Source organism: Urocitellus parryii, chromosome 1, assembly GCF_045843805.1.
Source record: "Urocitellus parryii isolate mUroPar1 chromosome 1, mUroPar1.hap1, whole genome shotgun sequence".
Classification (NCBI taxonomy): Eukaryota; Metazoa; Chordata; class Mammalia; order Rodentia; family Sciuridae; genus Urocitellus; species Urocitellus parryii.
This window is the reverse complement of record NC_135531.1, coordinates 17,901,025-17,918,219: the sequence shown is the minus strand read 5'-3', so window position 1 is coordinate 17,918,219 and position 17,195 is coordinate 17,901,025. Positions and strand designations below refer to the sequence as shown.

Sequence of the window (17,195 nt, the reverse complement as noted above, 5' to 3'; positions counted from 1 at the left end):
AATAGTGAATTATTGTCATTACTGTGATTACTTTAATGTGGGGAAAGGATATCTAAAGAGATGACTATGATATCATGAAAGGAAGAATGAGCATTTTATCAGCATCATACTGATTACAAAAAAGAACATTTTACATTTCATCATAAAGGTGTTGAAACTGACTTTGAAACCTGGCTTAAGTATAAAAACCAACACATTCTCAAAGTCTCATATTAAAGGTCTGATTACAATGTCAGTCCACCAATTTCACGTGCAACATGAAAATTTCCGGGCATCATGACTTTAGAGACACACTTTGTATTAAGTACTCAGTCACTGTTTTAAGGCATTGTAATGTAGCCAGAATTCCTAAGCACAATCTTTCCTTGTAATTGCGACAGATGTATAAATCGAAAGGTCTGTTACCACAGTTGTCAGTCAAAACGTCTGCTCTGAGTTCTCGTACACACCTCTGCTCATGTCCAGACATCTGATCCACTAACTCCTGTCCAAGATCCCATCAGTTTTCTCCAGTTGGTATCATTCTTCCTGAGATCTGACTACCTATTTGAACACTGGGTGTAATTTCTTTTGTTTTTCCTCTCTTATCATCTTTATCTGCTCTAAAAACTTACAATTAGGAGAGGGGGCTTGGTTAGTTAGAAATATACCACATTATATTCTCTATATTAAATGTAAGGTCTTACCTTCTTTGAAGAGTATGACAACAATTTCTGATAAGCTTCAGTTTTCAAATATGAAAATTGAAAACTATTCCTGGTATTTTTGCGATTTGAAGAGTTTGTTTCCTGAGAGGTTTCCTCAACTGCAGCATTTTTAATTGCTTCAGTGAGTGTAAATTTCAGCGAGATGTCTGCATTGAAACTTGATGTCTTCTGTCGGAGAATGCTTTCGAATACTTGAATCTCTTCTTCAAAATTTTCGGCTCTCAAATTTTTATCAACTTTGGTCTGTGAGAGCATAACCATGTGTTATTAGAAACAAGACGCAAAACAAAAGCGAGAGCGGAAAAAAAATCAAGCAATTATTAGAAATGTAGTAGAGGAAAGGAGCTGAGAGGGAAGGTGCTGGAGCCAGGTTTCTGGATTGCCAACACAGGCTTTGTGTCTTTGAGGACATTTCACAGTAACCCCTCTGTGCTTAGTCAGATACTCATTCCTAGCCCAAAGGTTGTCATGAGGATTCAGTGAGATAATCCACATGAAGATATAGAATATAACAAGTTGTCAAAAGCTAGTATCTTATTTTTTTTTAACTTAACCATTGAGCCATATCCCCAGCCTTTAAAAAAATTATTTTGAGACAGGGTCCCACTAAATTTCTTAGGGTCTTGCTAAATGGCTGAGGCCGGTTTTGAACTTGCTATCCTCCTGCCTCAGCTTCCCATGCCACTAGAATTACAGGTGATTGCCACTGTGTCCAGCATCAAAAGCTAACATATTAATAATTAAAAAGCAAGTAGGAGGGCTGGGGTTGTCGCTCACCAGTACAGAGCTCGCCTAGAACCCTCAGCACCACATAACAATAAATAAATAAATAAAGGTATTGTGTTCAACTACAACTAAAAATAATATTAAATAAAAAGGCAAGTAGCAGAAGAGATACTTGTATACTCCCATTTGTGGGTAAAAATAAATGAAAGAATTAAGATAATACTCAAAGCTTATGGGCCAAGCACAGCTTAAAGTATTTTACACATTAATGAATTTAAGAAAGGCTAGGACATGAGCCCTGAGCTTCCTGGCTTTGAAAATTGTTCTTCTGAACTTTATTCACTAATCCCTGTCAGAAAAAAAAATGCTTTTTTTTTTGCATTTAAAATAACAAGAGCTGGATGTGGTGGCACACGTCTATAATCCCTGTGGCTCTGGAGGCTGAGGCAGGAGGATCCCAAATTTAAAGCCAGCCTCGGCAACTTAGTGAGACTTTAAACAACTTAGAGAGACCCTGTCTCAAAATAAAATATATTTTTTAAAAAGGTTGGGGATGTGGCTCTGTGGTTAAGCACCTTTGGGTTCCATCTCTGGTACCAAAAATAAAACAAAAACAACATCAAAAAACAAGAAAAAAAAGTAGGTAAAAACCACAGTACCTGCCTGTACAGGAGAAAACCTGAAGTGGTCATCTAGGGAGGTAGCAGGCTTACTTGTCCTAGCATCATCTTTTTATCATTTGGATGTTTTGATTTTTTAAAAAACCTCATGTATTTTGCATAAAGAAAAACCTCAACTAAGGGCTAAGGTTGTGGTTCAGCAGTAGTGCACTTGGCTGGCATGTGTGGGGCACTGGGTTTGATTCTCAGCACTGCATATAAATACTTAAAAAAAATAAAGGTCCATCAACAACAATAACAAAAAGAATACACTCAGACACACACACACACACACATAAAAGAAAAACCTAAACTAAAAAGCCTACTTAAAAATAAAAGTTTGAATTAAGATACTCTTTGCCAACTTGTCTACAGTCAGGTATGGAGGTACTATGGATTGGATATTGTTCAAATGTGGTTCCCAAATTTTCATATGTTGAAATTCAGTCCCCATTGTGAGAATTAAGTGGCAGAAGCATAATCAGAGTATGGTGTTTAGAGAATGGGCCTTTGGTGATGAGTAAGATCATTACAATGGAGTGCCCAGGATGTGGGCCTTGACCTTGTGTCTCCAGAACTGTGAGGCAAGACATCTCTCTTTTTTAGAATAACTCACCCATTGTTATGGCTTAGATGTGATTTGTCCCCAAAAGCTCCTGTGTGGAACAATGAAAGAAAGTTTGGAGGTGAAATGATCAGATTATGAGGATCTGAACCTAAGCAGTGCATTAATCCCTTGGTGGGGATCTACTGGATGGTAACTGTAAGCAGGTAGGTAGTGGCTAGGGGACTTGGCATATGTATGTTGTCCTTGTTGAGCGGAGCTGTCTCCGCTTCCTGGTGCCATGTTCCCCAGCTGCTTCCCTCCAACCCACTCCTATGTCATGATGTTGTGCTCCACCTTGGGCCCTGAAGAATGGAGCCAGCTGTCTATGGACTGAGACCTCTGCAACCATAAGCCTCTAAGTAAACTTTTCCTCCTCTAATTTTCCTTGTCAGTCCTTTTGGTCACAGAAACAAAAAAGCCGACAAAAACTCCCATCTTGTGCTATTATGTTATTGGTAACAAAAACATTCTATCACACAATTGTTCATATCAGTGGTTTAGCTTCCTTTTCAGAGAACTTCTGAGATAACTAGAGCTCTCGTTCAGGAAGAACAGGACACCTGTGTTTCAGGCAGTGTCATGGATTGTTTCTGGTAGCATGTCTTATATGGCTATCGTGCATGGGGAACATAAAGTTATTACTATCTAATAGAAAGACTAACTCATATACAACTACCTTCAAAGCAAGGCTTTCTGGTTAAATGCCCAATATAACAATGAAAAACATCCCACTATTACCATTTTCTAATTAGAACATTCCAAGGTCTTCCCAGTGACTTCAAGATAAATTTCACACTATACTCATTCCAAGTTAATGTCTCCCTGACTGTGTTTAGTCATCAAGCCAAATGTGACTTCTCACAACCCACGCTTCTTTTCACCATAGGGCATTTTTATTCTTTTATTTTCTGGAATGTTCTTTTATTCTCTTCCCCCACTCTTCCCAGAACACACATATTGCACAAACTCAAACACATAAGGAAAACTTAACTTTTTCCTACCCCTGTATCAAGTCCTAGCTTAAACATCACATTTTTAGGGAAACTTCTCTTGATATCACAAGTTTATAAATTTTTTTTTTTTGCTATAAGTACTCATGGGCCTTCTAAAACACTCTTTGAAAACCACTTTTCTTATAGCTGCTTATTGAATAGACTTTCAGATGGTAATCTTGCGTGACACACAGGAAGTATTCAATGAAAATGTATCAAATTTAGTATGTAGAGTTAATAATAGCTAATAATGCCAACTGATATTTGTTGAGTGCTTACTTTGTGCCAGTTACTTAAGAATGATGGCTGAATAAGACCTTTCAGAGCTCATCTCCTGGCAGAAACATCAGCTTGAAAACTATCCCCTAACACAAATACATTCAAAAGAGCTGAGAGATTATAGCACATGGTATAGCAAAAAAATAGGGAAAGATGCATGGACAGGGGTAGGAAGGATAGTTTCACATTCTTCTCTTACCTGCCCCTCAACCTCAGAGAGTGCACTTTAGAGAGAGAAGCCCTCCATGTTGAGAATGAGGCTGGACTTTGCCTTGAACCCCAGGAAGGTCCAGAACCAGGCAAAGCCCCATAGTTCCAGACTGTGGACTGAGACTCCAGCCAACTCCAGTCCTAGGGCAAAAACCAGAACTCCAGACACTAAACAGACTCCTCACAGTGCTAAACCCCAGGCCATCCTCAGTTCCACACCAACCATTGTGATCCCAGGAGCCCTGCCTCTAGGATTGCCCCAACCTTCACCATTGTGTGCCACTATAAAGTTATCACCTTTACAGAGAAACTAAGAGGCTGGCCACAGAGGTAAAGACAGGGAAACTGTAAAATGTAGAGCTGAGAACTCAAAACAAAATAAAACAATGCATGAATAACCTTTCTCCCATCAGCCATGGCCAAGTTACCATGTTTGGTAAGGTTACCATTAAGAAAGTAAAAAACACGAGTGCTACTTTTAGATACATTATCATCTCCCTCTCGCAAAATTTCATTCTTTTTTCTGTTTGTAAAGAGAGAGAGAGAGAGAGAGAGAGAGAGAGAGAGAGAGAGAGAGAGAATTTTTAATATTTATTTTTTAGTTTTTGGCGGACACAACATCTTTGTTGGTATGTGGTGCTGAGGATCGAACCCGGGCCACACGCATGCCAGGCAAGCGCGCTACCGCTTGAGCCACATCCCCAGCCCAAAATTTCATTCTTAAAGGAAGTAAACATATCACTCTTTGGAAAGATCAACAACCCCAAAATTTCCCTTAGATTTGGGGGAAACTGATTTTATTCTGGGTTTACAGGTACGGGAAATGTGAGAATGTGCTCACTTATCAACAAAGTGCCAATCAAAAGGTCCAGATATTGAAGTCTTCAGTGTCCCTAGGAGAAGAGGATAACATCAGGCTGCACTGGGTAGTAATTAATTTATAATATTATTTTTGAAAAATGAATATTGATCACATTTATTTAAAAGTATATATACTTTTAAATAAATGTGTGTGTGTGTGTGTGTGTGTGTATTTTACAAACTGGTGTGACTGACATCAATAATAAGAGCTTTATATAAATAAAGTGGATATTACAGGTCTTCTTGACTTATGAGATCATTTAAAGTGACAGGTTCTTTTAGCCTGTTAACTTTAGAATAAGTTAACTATTATTATTTATTGTATCTTACTGGAATCAAAGAAGACATCTCTAAAGGTGATAAATATGATTACTTTGAATGGGGAAAGGGGGCAGTTTATGGAAGGTTCTAGAAAATTAGGTGACTTTAAAGTAGGTAATACACTTGAAATGCCATTACATAAGGCAAAAAACATTTTAAGTAATATTTTCATAAGACATAGAGAAGTTTGAAGTTAATGAAAATAGCCACTCTTATTAGTTAAGCATTCTCCACAGAGAGCAATACTGAAGGAAAACACATGTAAAAATCAGTTTCTATGGGCATGGAAACTAGCAAAAAAAGAGAAAAATTTAAGTAGCATGCAAGGAGTGTGATCACTACTTAAATCAGCACTAATTTAATTTTTAGTCCATTCAGAATCTTAGCTTATTCTTGTTGGGGAGTCTGAGTATTTACCAAATCTTTATCACTAAGTGAATGTCACTGAAGATTGATTATAGACTACCGTGTGTTTCTAGTGAGATGCAAGCTACATCTCCTTTTCTTTAAGCAGATCTTAGGTATCTATTGGATTTCTCACCCTGTCTAGTACTAAATTTATTAAAGCAAATTTCAGCTGAACCATGTTTTCTCCTGAGGAGAGACTCACTTCATAGGCCAAAGAAGCCACATTCCAGGGTTTTCGGTAGTACGTCAAAGTGTTTCCATCCCGAACCCTGTCGCAGAGTCCATTGTAGAACTCGTTGTCGAAAGGTGTGGTTAAGGGATCCATCCCTAAGATGTTGATTCTGAGAATAAACAACAGAGTAGTGTCAGTCAGGTGTGCGAACACCACATGTCATGCAAGGTAGCCTTCCATGGCTGTTTGTGAGACAGCTTTGGGTTGTCTCACTGTCACCCAAGATGTGTGCAGTAGAATCCCAAATAGCAGAAAGAGCCTGTTCACCTCAGTTCTGTGTTTCTGGCAGAAAGCATACCTTAGGAGGACCCTCTAAACTCTTTGGCAACTAGGGCACTATTTAGAGCACAAAGAAGGAAATGCAATAAGCAGGGCACGCGGGACCATCTGGCTCCTGGAATCTGAGCCCCAGTGCTGTAACTCTTACCTAACCTCCCTCAGTGAACCAGGAACTGACGCTGTAATACCAACTATTTAAATTATTTGAGAACAGAGCATCTCAGGGGGACAGTAAAACATATGCATGTAATTTTTTGTCTATGAATCAACATTGGGGCTCTTTCTCTCTCTCCTCATTCTCTTTAAATTTAAGCCTTTTCCTCCAGCTGTCTCATTGCTGGTCAAGAGCCTCATTTCCCTCGGGCATATATTATTCCCATTATACTTTCCAAGATGAACATAGAAATCTCAGCGTCCAGCAAGGCCTTCTTAAAAGTTCTACTTTTCTTCCCAGCAGAATATTTTTATTTGGAAAGCTTTCATTGATAAATAGGAATCTTGTTTAGCTTTTTTAAAAAAAGTTGTTTGATTTGGAGGCTTAAAAACAATATATGTACAAGAAAAGGTTCTTTCTGAAGTTCTGCTTTGTTAGTTGCAGGGGCACAGTGTTGCCGCCTAGGCTTTGTTTGGAATAAATGGCCTCGAGTCAGGGAGGCCCAATGAGGTTTGGTCCTCATACCATAACTCACCTTAGCATAAAAGCATAAACTTGTCCACTTCTCTGGACCACATTCCCAACTCCCTTGAGCTGGATTATAAATCTGAACATTGGTTTCAAGAGCAATTTGTTGAAGTGTGAATAACTGACTATAAACCCATTGCTAATGCAAGAATAGTTGAAAGAACATCTTATTGCCAGTGGATTAGTTAAAAACATTTTAACATTAATAGCACATTATTAGCCAATTTGAATCGACAAGGAAACAAGCATTGTGGCTCAACTTTAGTGGAAAGCAAGTTAAGGAATTGATAGGTGAATATCTTTTTCAAGACTGAGGTATAGATTAAGTTAACCATCTTTTACTACCTGTTGCACCAAAATTACCTTTCCTGGCAAAAATTATGACCCTAAAGTTCTAATATAGTGCCCCAAGTATAGTACTATTATCTTGAATAACAGAAAAAAAATTATAAACCTGGTTTGCTTTGACACTTTGTCCCTTATGACAGGTCAACATTTAGTCCTAAGTTTTGATCCAGCCCTACATCTATATCCTTGTTAAGGCATTATGATGGGCCAAGAGCAGGTCCCTCTTCCCTGGCTTTGTGCTTAGCCATGTGACATGCTTTGGCCAATAGCATGTAGGTGAAAGTAATAGAGAACCATTTGGAAGCCTGGCATAAAGATGCTTCCTTTGTTTCTTTTTACTTTGTTGTATTTGTGCCATTAACTGGAAAAGGAGTTCTGATGGACAGTTGCTGCAGTTTCAGCCTAGCTACTCAGCAGCTCCAGTCTGTCAAAACCTCAGGGAGACGCAAAGCCACCCTAGCCACTGTGGCTTGAGGCAGAGCTGCCCATCAAGCCACATCTTGTGAGCAATTAATTCTTATTTTTGTTTTACTGAGGTTTTGATACAATTCCTCCAACTCAAAGATATAAAACTATGGAAAGAAATCTATGTATTTTCTTCCCAGGACCTCAATTACATCTTTGTTTGATAGAGAACTCTACCCTCCCATGTACCTGCTTTAAACAAACAAACAAACAAACAAACCCAAACACTGCATCTCTTCACTTTCAGCAAATAATGAAATTAACCTGTGTGCTGTATTGTGTTTGTAATACACAGGGTGATATTAAGACAACTAATGCACAGTCTCCACTGTCATGAAGTTGAGAATTTGAAGCTGGGAATTTGGACATACAATCACATATTTGAAAAAAAAAATATCAGGAAGGATATACTTGGTCCAAAGGAGTGGCAAGGGTAAGTGCTGCATAAATCCAGTTTTCCAAGAGGAAGAGATCATCATGGGAAAGTCATAAAAAGAGTTTTACATAAAGAGGATTTGGTTTGGACTCTGAAAGGTGGGTGCTCTGGAATGGAGCTAAGAGGACAGGAGGAATAGTATGAGCAGTGGGAATGCATGGGATGTTTGGGATTGTGTTCTTTAGATTTTCTGTTTGCATACTGTAGAAAAGAATATTCATAAGCTATGTTTTCCTGCACCTTCTTAGCATGACATCTGAGATTTTTCATCTTTAGCTTAAAATAATTGCAAGGGATAAAATTTCCAGCATTTGGTAAGTATTTACAATATTTTCTACTTCAAAAGAATTTCATAGTATTTTGCTGTATTCTTTTTCTTAATAAAAGTAGATTATTTTTAGAGCAGTTTAATTTTTTCAGAAAAATTGAACAGAAAGTACAGAGATTTCTTATATCCTCTGTGTCCTCTTTTATTCTTGATTTTTAAATTTTTTATTTCTTTTTCATTCCCCACAGAATGTAATATAGTTTATGCTTAAAACATTTTTATTGGTCACCCTGTTATACTTTCTCTACCAAAAGATATATTAGTTGGAATTTTAAAGTATTAAACATCCTTTGACCCTAGAGTCTAAATATTTACAAATTTCTTTATCTTTAATAGTATATATAAGTATACTAACATTTTCTAAATTACTAAACACAGTGAAATTTTATTGGAAAGTTATCTCAATGAAATAAACATGGCTTCTTTTCAAACCAATAAATTAGTTTCTGCACCCATAGGTGAAGATTACTTAAGTTCCTGGAAGAGACAGAGTTCAGCAATAATTTTATTCTTCCTTTCCATTTTTACAGGTGTAATAGCTGATACACTTCTATAAGAATAGAAGGAATTTTGTTAGAGAAATCTCGCTCAATTCTTTGGTTTTCTGAGTTATATACAAAAAAAAAATACATACAGAATGGTCTTTTAACAAAATCATTTTTGTAGTCCATTAGCTGACAATCATTTAGGACATCTTTCAACACTGATGCTATAACAAACAAGCAAACAAAAAAAAATGGACACCATTCAATTCCCAAGGCATTAAATTCCAATTGAGTACCTATATATGGAGTCATATCTTAGGTTTTCCACCTTGTAGTAAAATTGTATATACTCTGCTTTGGGAAAGTAGGAGATAAATGTAAAAAGAGTCAAGAAGGAGAATGAGCTTGACAATTTGAATATAGTTCAATCATATGACTTATTAATCTCATGAAGAAATGTTCATGTGGAAGTTGAGGATTTACTATAGCAAATTGGTTCAATAATTAATACTTGAACTATTACCCTAAAATGTACCTGTCTCCCCCTTGGAAAGTTGGGTGCACTCATGATAGGCACACGCTAGTCTGAGGGTTATTTTATAGAACAGCAAGCTGACCAGTCGGCTGGATCCATTTGGAAAGCTACAATAAAGCTGAGACACAATCTGAAGCACAACTAAGGAGATGTTTCACAAACTTTTGACTGGATTCCACTACTACAGAGACGGCAAGTCTACTCTAGAATGAGCCAATTTTTTTTTTTTTTTTTTGCCAAGAAACATGAAAACGTCTCATGAAAAGGAAGTCATCACCTGGGAAATAATAATAACAAAAAACCCATGTGTTCTTTGGCAGCATTTAGCAATGCCTGTTTTCATGCCTGCTTGGAGAACCACAGGCAGTTCCAAGTTGCCAGGTGAATTAATGAGAAAGCTCCCTTTACAGAAGTGGTGCAGTGCTTAGATCACAAAAAAAGTAATCCCTTTGCATCTTGTACATCATTGGCAGCTGGTTTGGATTTATATCTTTTGATGAATGCAAGATGGGTTGGAAGATTTTCCTAAGCGCCTCTGTCCTTCCCGATACAACTGAATCCTCCTAGCATGGTTATTCAAATGAGAGTCCTTCAAATGAAAAAGTAGAAATTAATTAATTAGTTCAAGTGCTGTGACTTTCCAGCATCAACAAATCTGACTGTATGTGCCCGTTGATAGGTTTCGTTGAAGATTTCTAGACTAAAGTATGTAGAAGCAGTTTATGAGCATGTTGCTATGATCAGGGTGTTTACTCCCATGGCTTCTATTTCTCATACAGTCTAGATCTGTGAATGAGAAAAACAAAGACTTATAGTAAATAAAAATGGAATATTAATCATTTTGAACAGTATTATTATTTAAATATTCCATAGCTGTAGATGGACAGAATACCTTAATTCTATTTGTTTAGTTTTTTTAATGTGCTGTTAAGGATCAAACCCAGTGCTTCACACATGCTAGGCAAGTGCTCTGCCACTGAGATATAGCCCCAGCCCTTGAAGATTATTGTGAGTATAACACAGCATGCTGTTTGACCTCTTCTTAAATATTAATTAGTAGTTTATACTAATCTCCTATATTCTTAATACAAATATTTGGATAATAGATAACTACTTAAGGAGTTTAATTTTTAAAGGTTAGTTTTGCTTTGCAGAAAACTTATTGACTTATAGACTTTATAATGATATGGAAGAAATGTGGGGGGATCATGGAGAGAAGGAAAGGGTGGGTGGCTTGATGGAAAACAACAATTTTATATGAGTCAGAGAAAATTGGGTTTTAGTTCACTAAAAACTAGCCAAATGGCCTCAATTATTTCATTTAGTTCTTATTTATAAAATGAATATAATATCTCCTCTAACAGTCTGACAAGATTATTATGAAAAGCCACAGAGATACAATATACAAAGATTTTGAAAAGTTCAAAGTATTATACAAATGAAAATTGTTCTGAAAAATAGGTCTTTTGAAGACTAAATTTGTTATAGGTTTTTACTCGTGGTAATGGGGAATTTATAAAAAATGCTGATGGACTATCCAGCTACCTCATTTTTCACGTCTGCTGCTGTCCTTTCCAAGAGCTGGGGCCCCACCCCCTCTGCCTTGAAGTCTCAGCCCTGTGACAGTCCCCAACACCTGCCAGGACCCTGGTGAAGCACAAGGTATTTAAGGATTCCTTGCTAGCTCTCCAGGATTCATCATTATGAAACTCCCTGGCAAAAGCTATGTAATAACTTTTTGTATTCCCTGAACAAAGGAAACCAATAGATTATAAATTATTGTTTTTTTAGCTAAGTGGACCAAAAATTCTGTATTTTTTTCCTATAAGACAAAAATAAATTTGCATTGAGTGAAAATAAATAGCACATGTAATTCCCTGTTTCAAACTCTTTTGTTTAGATTAGAAAGAAAACTGTTTCTTGGATCCCAAATAAAGCAAAACAAAATAGTAGTGGGTTTTCAGCATGGACTCACAATGTCTCCCCAAGGGGAGCAGCAGAAAGAGTTGAGGCTCATTTAAATGCACAGTGATTGGGCTGTGAGGTTTTGGACAACATCCATACAATTGACTGCCATTTGCTATGAGGCTCCGAGAAAATCCACGTGAATCAAGGTCCCCACCTGTAGACTAAGGGCCAATGGCACTTTGGGCAATATTTGAGGCTGCTTGGACAAGTTTTATGAAGTGAATAGAGGGTGTGTGACATATCTTCTCTAGTGCCTAACTCTTGGTATTCTGGAGTTTTGTTCTTAATTTTGTTAAAAAAGAAGTTTCTTCTTTTTCACTTTAGCCAAACCTGATATAGAGACTTTATCTTAGGAACTGCCAAGCACTTTGGTGTAGGATTTCTAATTGATATTTGGGGTTGAGCTGTCCTGTGCATGGTAGGATGTTCCGCAATACTCTGGTCACTACCCACCAGTAGTCACTTACCAGTAAGCAGCACTCACCCCAATCTCCTCCAAGTTCTGACAACTAAAATGGTCTCTAGATACTGTTGGATGTCTCCTGGGGTGTGTGGGTGGGGAAATCACCCCTCATTGATAACCCCTGTCTTAATCCCTCTATCAGCCTCACTCTTACCATTTCCCATTTTATTTTCTCTAATATCCTCATTGAAGCTCTAGAGGTCTGACCCTGAATTTCTTACAAGGAACCCTGTTTCAGTCTTAACTGTTATCAACTGCCAGTATTTCAGAAAATGCTTATATACAGATTTTTATTTTTAATTAATTCACTTATCTACATATCAAGTATTTATAATGGAATTTAATTTCATTTAATTCATTTACTATGAACCAGGCACTGAATTCATGAGGATAAAGAGACACACTGCATTACAGATGGTGAAACATAGCCAGGAAACCTCTGTCGATGCACTGCTGGGTGGGAGAATAACTGTGTCTTGTTAGGGACAGATTCACCCAGCTTAGGACAACTAAGGGAGACTATGTCAGGGACATTCTGGAATGCCCTCTGACTCTGGAACAGAATAGAGCCTCAGATCTATGTCATTATTCCAATTCTTGGAGCACAGAATAGTTCCCATTGTGTATATTCCTGAGCTCTAAACTCCAAGACTTCCCTTAGAGCTTACAGTCACCTGTTCAGTCTCAATATTCTGTAGGGAAAATTAGTGGCACTCTCAGAATGCTAGAATCTCTTGAGAACTTATTATCAGGTATTGTTCCAAGAGTAGTTCTAATGAAAGACAGCCTTGTTGAGAATTCAAATGCTCTCATGGAGTTACCAGACCTACTACTGGCCACTCAGTTCTAAATGTTAACGTGTCAAGTCAAGTTGATTTTCCAGCATTTCATCTCCCTCTGGATTGAGAAGTAATATTCTGATAGTTGAATCCATTCTACAGAGCCCTCCTGAGGCAGGCAGTTTAGCCAAAGTACCTTCTACTTTCAACACATTTCCAGGCTAAATATATTTTTTAAAGATACAGAGCCAAAAGTTGCAGCAACTGTGTCCTTCATACAAATCATTCTTGCACTGTATCCCAGTGAGAGTGTTGGAGATTGCCTTCACTCCTAGTCATCTGGAAAAAGCATAAATACAGACCCGTAGCCAGCCGTTCGTGCCAGCTCAGACTCTTCCACCACTCGGTCACGGCAAGGCGGACGGGGATCACTGTCACAATCATCCTCATCTGAAAAGTCTCTGCAGTCATTGTCGCCATTGCACAAAAGTCGCCTCTTTATGCATCTGCCTGCAGTCAAAATCAGGAAAGACACTCTGCCAAATGTGTTGAATTTCTTTGCACAGGGCATATCGACGATGTTGTTAGGGACACTATCACATTTGGAATAAAAAGCATGTTTACTTCTCTTGGCTCATGAGCATGCATAGAAACCCACAGTGAGAAACTGGAGCGCAAGGATTACCTGTATTGCACTCAAAGTCGTTTCCGCAGTTATCCCTGACCTCCTCACAAGGCTGGGTGGGCACACACTGCTGTCTATCTCCCAGAGCATCCAGGCAACTTTTCCCATTAAATTGTCCAAAGACTTCGATGGTCCTTGAGCGAAACTGCGCAAGATCAGCTGGAAAGGTTAGACTTTGTAAAGCCCCAGTGCTGCTGCCTCTGGAGCCCAAATGACTCAATGGTTGTAAGAGAGAAGTAGAGGCAGTTACTGAGTAACTTAAAGTAACGCTTTGCAGTCTAGCTTTGGCAGTCTCTCATGCCAAAGATGAGGTCTCACCATGTTCATTAAGTGTATTGCACAACATACAGTTAACCACTTATCTACACATGAATGTCTCTCTTTTGGGGTTGAAACTTAGTTTGGGGGTCTGCTGCCTCACAGCCACTTCCCTGGAGATGCAAGGAATATAGTATCCATGAGGGGAAATTGGGGGAAATGTAGATGAACACTTACCATTTGTCTGAGGCAAGGATCACACTGTGACCATCCACTCCAAGGGCTCATTCTGCAGTCTATGGGCAATGGAGAGCCATTTCCTTGTATTGGCTCTTGGCAAAAACTAAGGTAATAAAACACTCCAAATTAATAATGACCATTAATGTGTGCCTGTTTCTAAGACATCTTCACAAACCAATTTAATCTATTTACTCTGGAACCCCCTTCCAAATCACACACTATATATATATGCCATATCTCCCATTTGACACTTGACCACATGGTATTTTGTATTTTTGATTTATCTTTTTGTTTACTTTTTGGATGGTATCATGGCTGGACTTTCAACCTAACAATAATAATGACCATAGAGGAGGAAAACTGGCTCAGTAACCTGACAGGTGGTTCACACTGATTATTCTTATATTTCCCACTAGATGATGAATTCATAGAAGTTAGAGATCTTGTGGCCCTTTCTTTGTACACTGCCCCTCCCCCCAAGCATCTAGCAAAGCCTGAAGTTGCCTGGTTCTTGCATAAATTTGAGCCAGCCAGCCTGGCTGTTGCTGCAGCAAGCACCTCGTAAATCAGGCTTTCCCTCTCCAGGGTTCTGTACGAAAATGTCCCAAGCTGGATGCTCCACCACTTCACACTCCACTTCTGGACTTATTCCTGATCTTGTGGAGTTTTGCCATCATACATTTTGGCATTTATAGCCTCCCCAGATGCAGGGCTCAGCAACACTTTTCTGGCTTTGAACTTCCCTCTCTCCCTTGGTTCACCATCTGGATCTCTTCTAGTCACCACACCACCTTGGATGATTATTCCAATAAATGACAGAAAGGAGACCAGACCAAATAAAACCAGAAGGCAACAAACAAGAATGCTACAGATTTCCTGCCTCTACCTCCCTTCCAAGTAAGGCCAATGCTTCCACAAAAGCTCTTGAGTTCAGCTCTTCTTTATGACTTTAATCAGTGGACCATCACCTCCACTTTAGACTCTTCCTCAAAACCTTTTCATCTTTAATGCAATGTGTTCAAATCAGTGAGATTAAATGAAAACAAACCACTAAGTGAACAAGTAGAACATTTCTCTTGAACTCTACATTTTCTTCCAGCTACCTTCATCTCCCTCCTGCCATTCACCATGATGCTTCTTAAAGGAATTGCCATAAACATGTTTCTCTCTCATTCCCTATCATGTCTCCTCCCCATTCATCCCTCCATACTCCTGTCGCTACTTCTAAATTCTCTGAGTTTTTAAAACAATTTTCTTGACAAAGAAAAAGTAGTTTCATCCCCAATCTCTTACTCCTTACCTTCCAATTGAGGAAGCTAAGTTCTCATTTCAGTCCTTATTTTATGGACTTGCTCACAGCATTTAATGCAATTGACCACTCTTGCTTTAAAGCACACACTCTCCCTCTTCCCTTAGGCTGAATGACACTAGACTCCTCTGTACTCCTCCTCTTTCTTCTGTGCTGAGTGCTGTATTTTGCTATGCCTCCTCTTCTGACAGTTTTCAAAGCTGGTTTTCCTTAAGGTCCTAGCATGGACCTCTCTCTTTTTTCTCCATTCTTTCCCCAGAGTTTGGCTTCCGTGTGTGTGTGCTAATGACACCTGTAGGGAAATCCAAAGTCCAGACATCTCTCCTGAATTTTAAATGAATCCAACTCCTAACTGGACATCTGCACTGGGACATCTTCATGGCCCTTGGACTCAAGGTATTCCCAAATGCATTTATTCTTTTTCCTCTTCTTTCAAAGCTTTTCCTTCATTTATGCAGTTATCCTAGTCAGAGACCTGGGTGTTCCTTGTCTCATACTCCATCCTCATCTCTGACATCTAATCAAACACTCAAACTTGTTGTTGACAGTCGTATAAATGACTCAAACTCATTCTTTCTTCTTCATTCCTTCCAGACTTTTTTTTTTATTTCTTTCTGATTTACACGAACACTACATCTCTCCTAGATGGCTACAATCATTTCTGACTTAGTTTACATAAGGCATCCAGAGGGATCTTTTATAAGTACAAATTTGATCTTGCCATTTCCCTACTGAAAACCCCTCAGTAGCTTTCCATTGCTTTTATGATGAAGCCTACAAATTTTAATATGGTGTAAATAATGACTGCCAAAGATGTCCATGTCCTAATCAATGGATTCTGTGAATATGTTACTTTAGATGGCAAAAGAGACTTTGACGAGGTAATTAAAGGGAGAATATTTTGCTTTGGAGTGTGAGCCGACTCTAAGCACATGACTTTTTTTTTTTTTTTGGTGGGGGTGGTACTAGGGATTGAACCCAGGGGCACCGAACCACTAAACCACATACCAAGCCTCCTTTTTGATGCTTTATTTTAAGACAGGGTCTCACGAAGTTGCTTAGAGCTTCACTAAGTTGCTGAGGATGGCTTTGAACTTGAGATCCTCTTGCCTCACCCTCCAGAACCTCTGGGGTTACAGGTGTGTGACATCACGCCTGGTCTAATCACATAAAAAACTCCTAAAGAAGAGTAGGTAAGAGAGTTATGAAGACAGAGGAGGCAAGAGGAATTGAAGTTGTGAAAAGGGATTCCATCTGTTGTTGCTGGCCCTGACAATGGAAGAAGTGGGCAGCAAGTCAAGAATGGGCAGCTCGCTCTAGAATCTGGGAAGAGCAAGGAAATTGATTCTTCCCAGAGTCTTCCTTAATGGATCCAGTTCTGCTGGCACATGGATTTTAGCCCAGTGAGACCCCTTTCAGATTTGAGACCTTCAAAACCGTAAAATACATTTGTGTTTTAAGCCACCAGGTTTGTGTTCATTTATTGCAATTGCAATGAGAACTAGTACACACGACCTGGAGAGCTCTATGCAGCCCATCCTCTTCCTAATTCTCCAACCTTACTTTTCCCCCTTAGTTTCCAGGCACACTGAACTTAAATTTTAACGATAAACCACTTTTCCTCATGTTTTCCAGTCTTTGTGATATTCCCTATTCACCATATTGATGTCATCTTAGACACATTTTTTTTTTCCTGAGAACCTTTCCTAAACTTCTAGCATACTCTAGCTTTCTATGTACATACTTTTATGGCATCTTGTTTCTCCCTATATCTTAAATGCCTTTGCAATGATATATTTCATGTAATTAATTTGTTCACTCATTAAGTTATTAAATACTTATTAATTGGCCATTATTGAGTAGACATGGTAAACATAATGTTATTCAAAACAACAACAAACAAACAAACAAAAAGCAGGTTCTCCAAACTAAG

At 38.5% G+C, this 17,195-nt stretch overlaps 1 protein-coding gene across 1 annotated transcript in view; it reads right to left on the bottom strand.

Annotated features, from left to right (window-relative positions):
* Nucleotides 1-17,195, bottom strand: part of C9 (complement C9) — a 48,352-nt gene that overhangs the window by 18,799 nt on the left and 12,358 nt on the right. The window contains exons 2-6 of the mRNA XM_026380181.2: nt 13,951-14,056; nt 13,456-13,600; nt 13,133-13,280; nt 5,973-6,111; nt 687-950 (exon numbers count right to left, since the gene is read on the bottom strand). Coding sequence (XP_026235966.2) covers nt 687-950; nt 5,973-6,111; nt 13,133-13,280; nt 13,456-13,600; nt 13,951-14,056 — 802 coding nt within the window. The remainder of the gene's footprint in view (nt 1-686; nt 951-5,972; nt 6,112-13,132; nt 13,281-13,455; nt 13,601-13,950; nt 14,057-17,195) is intronic.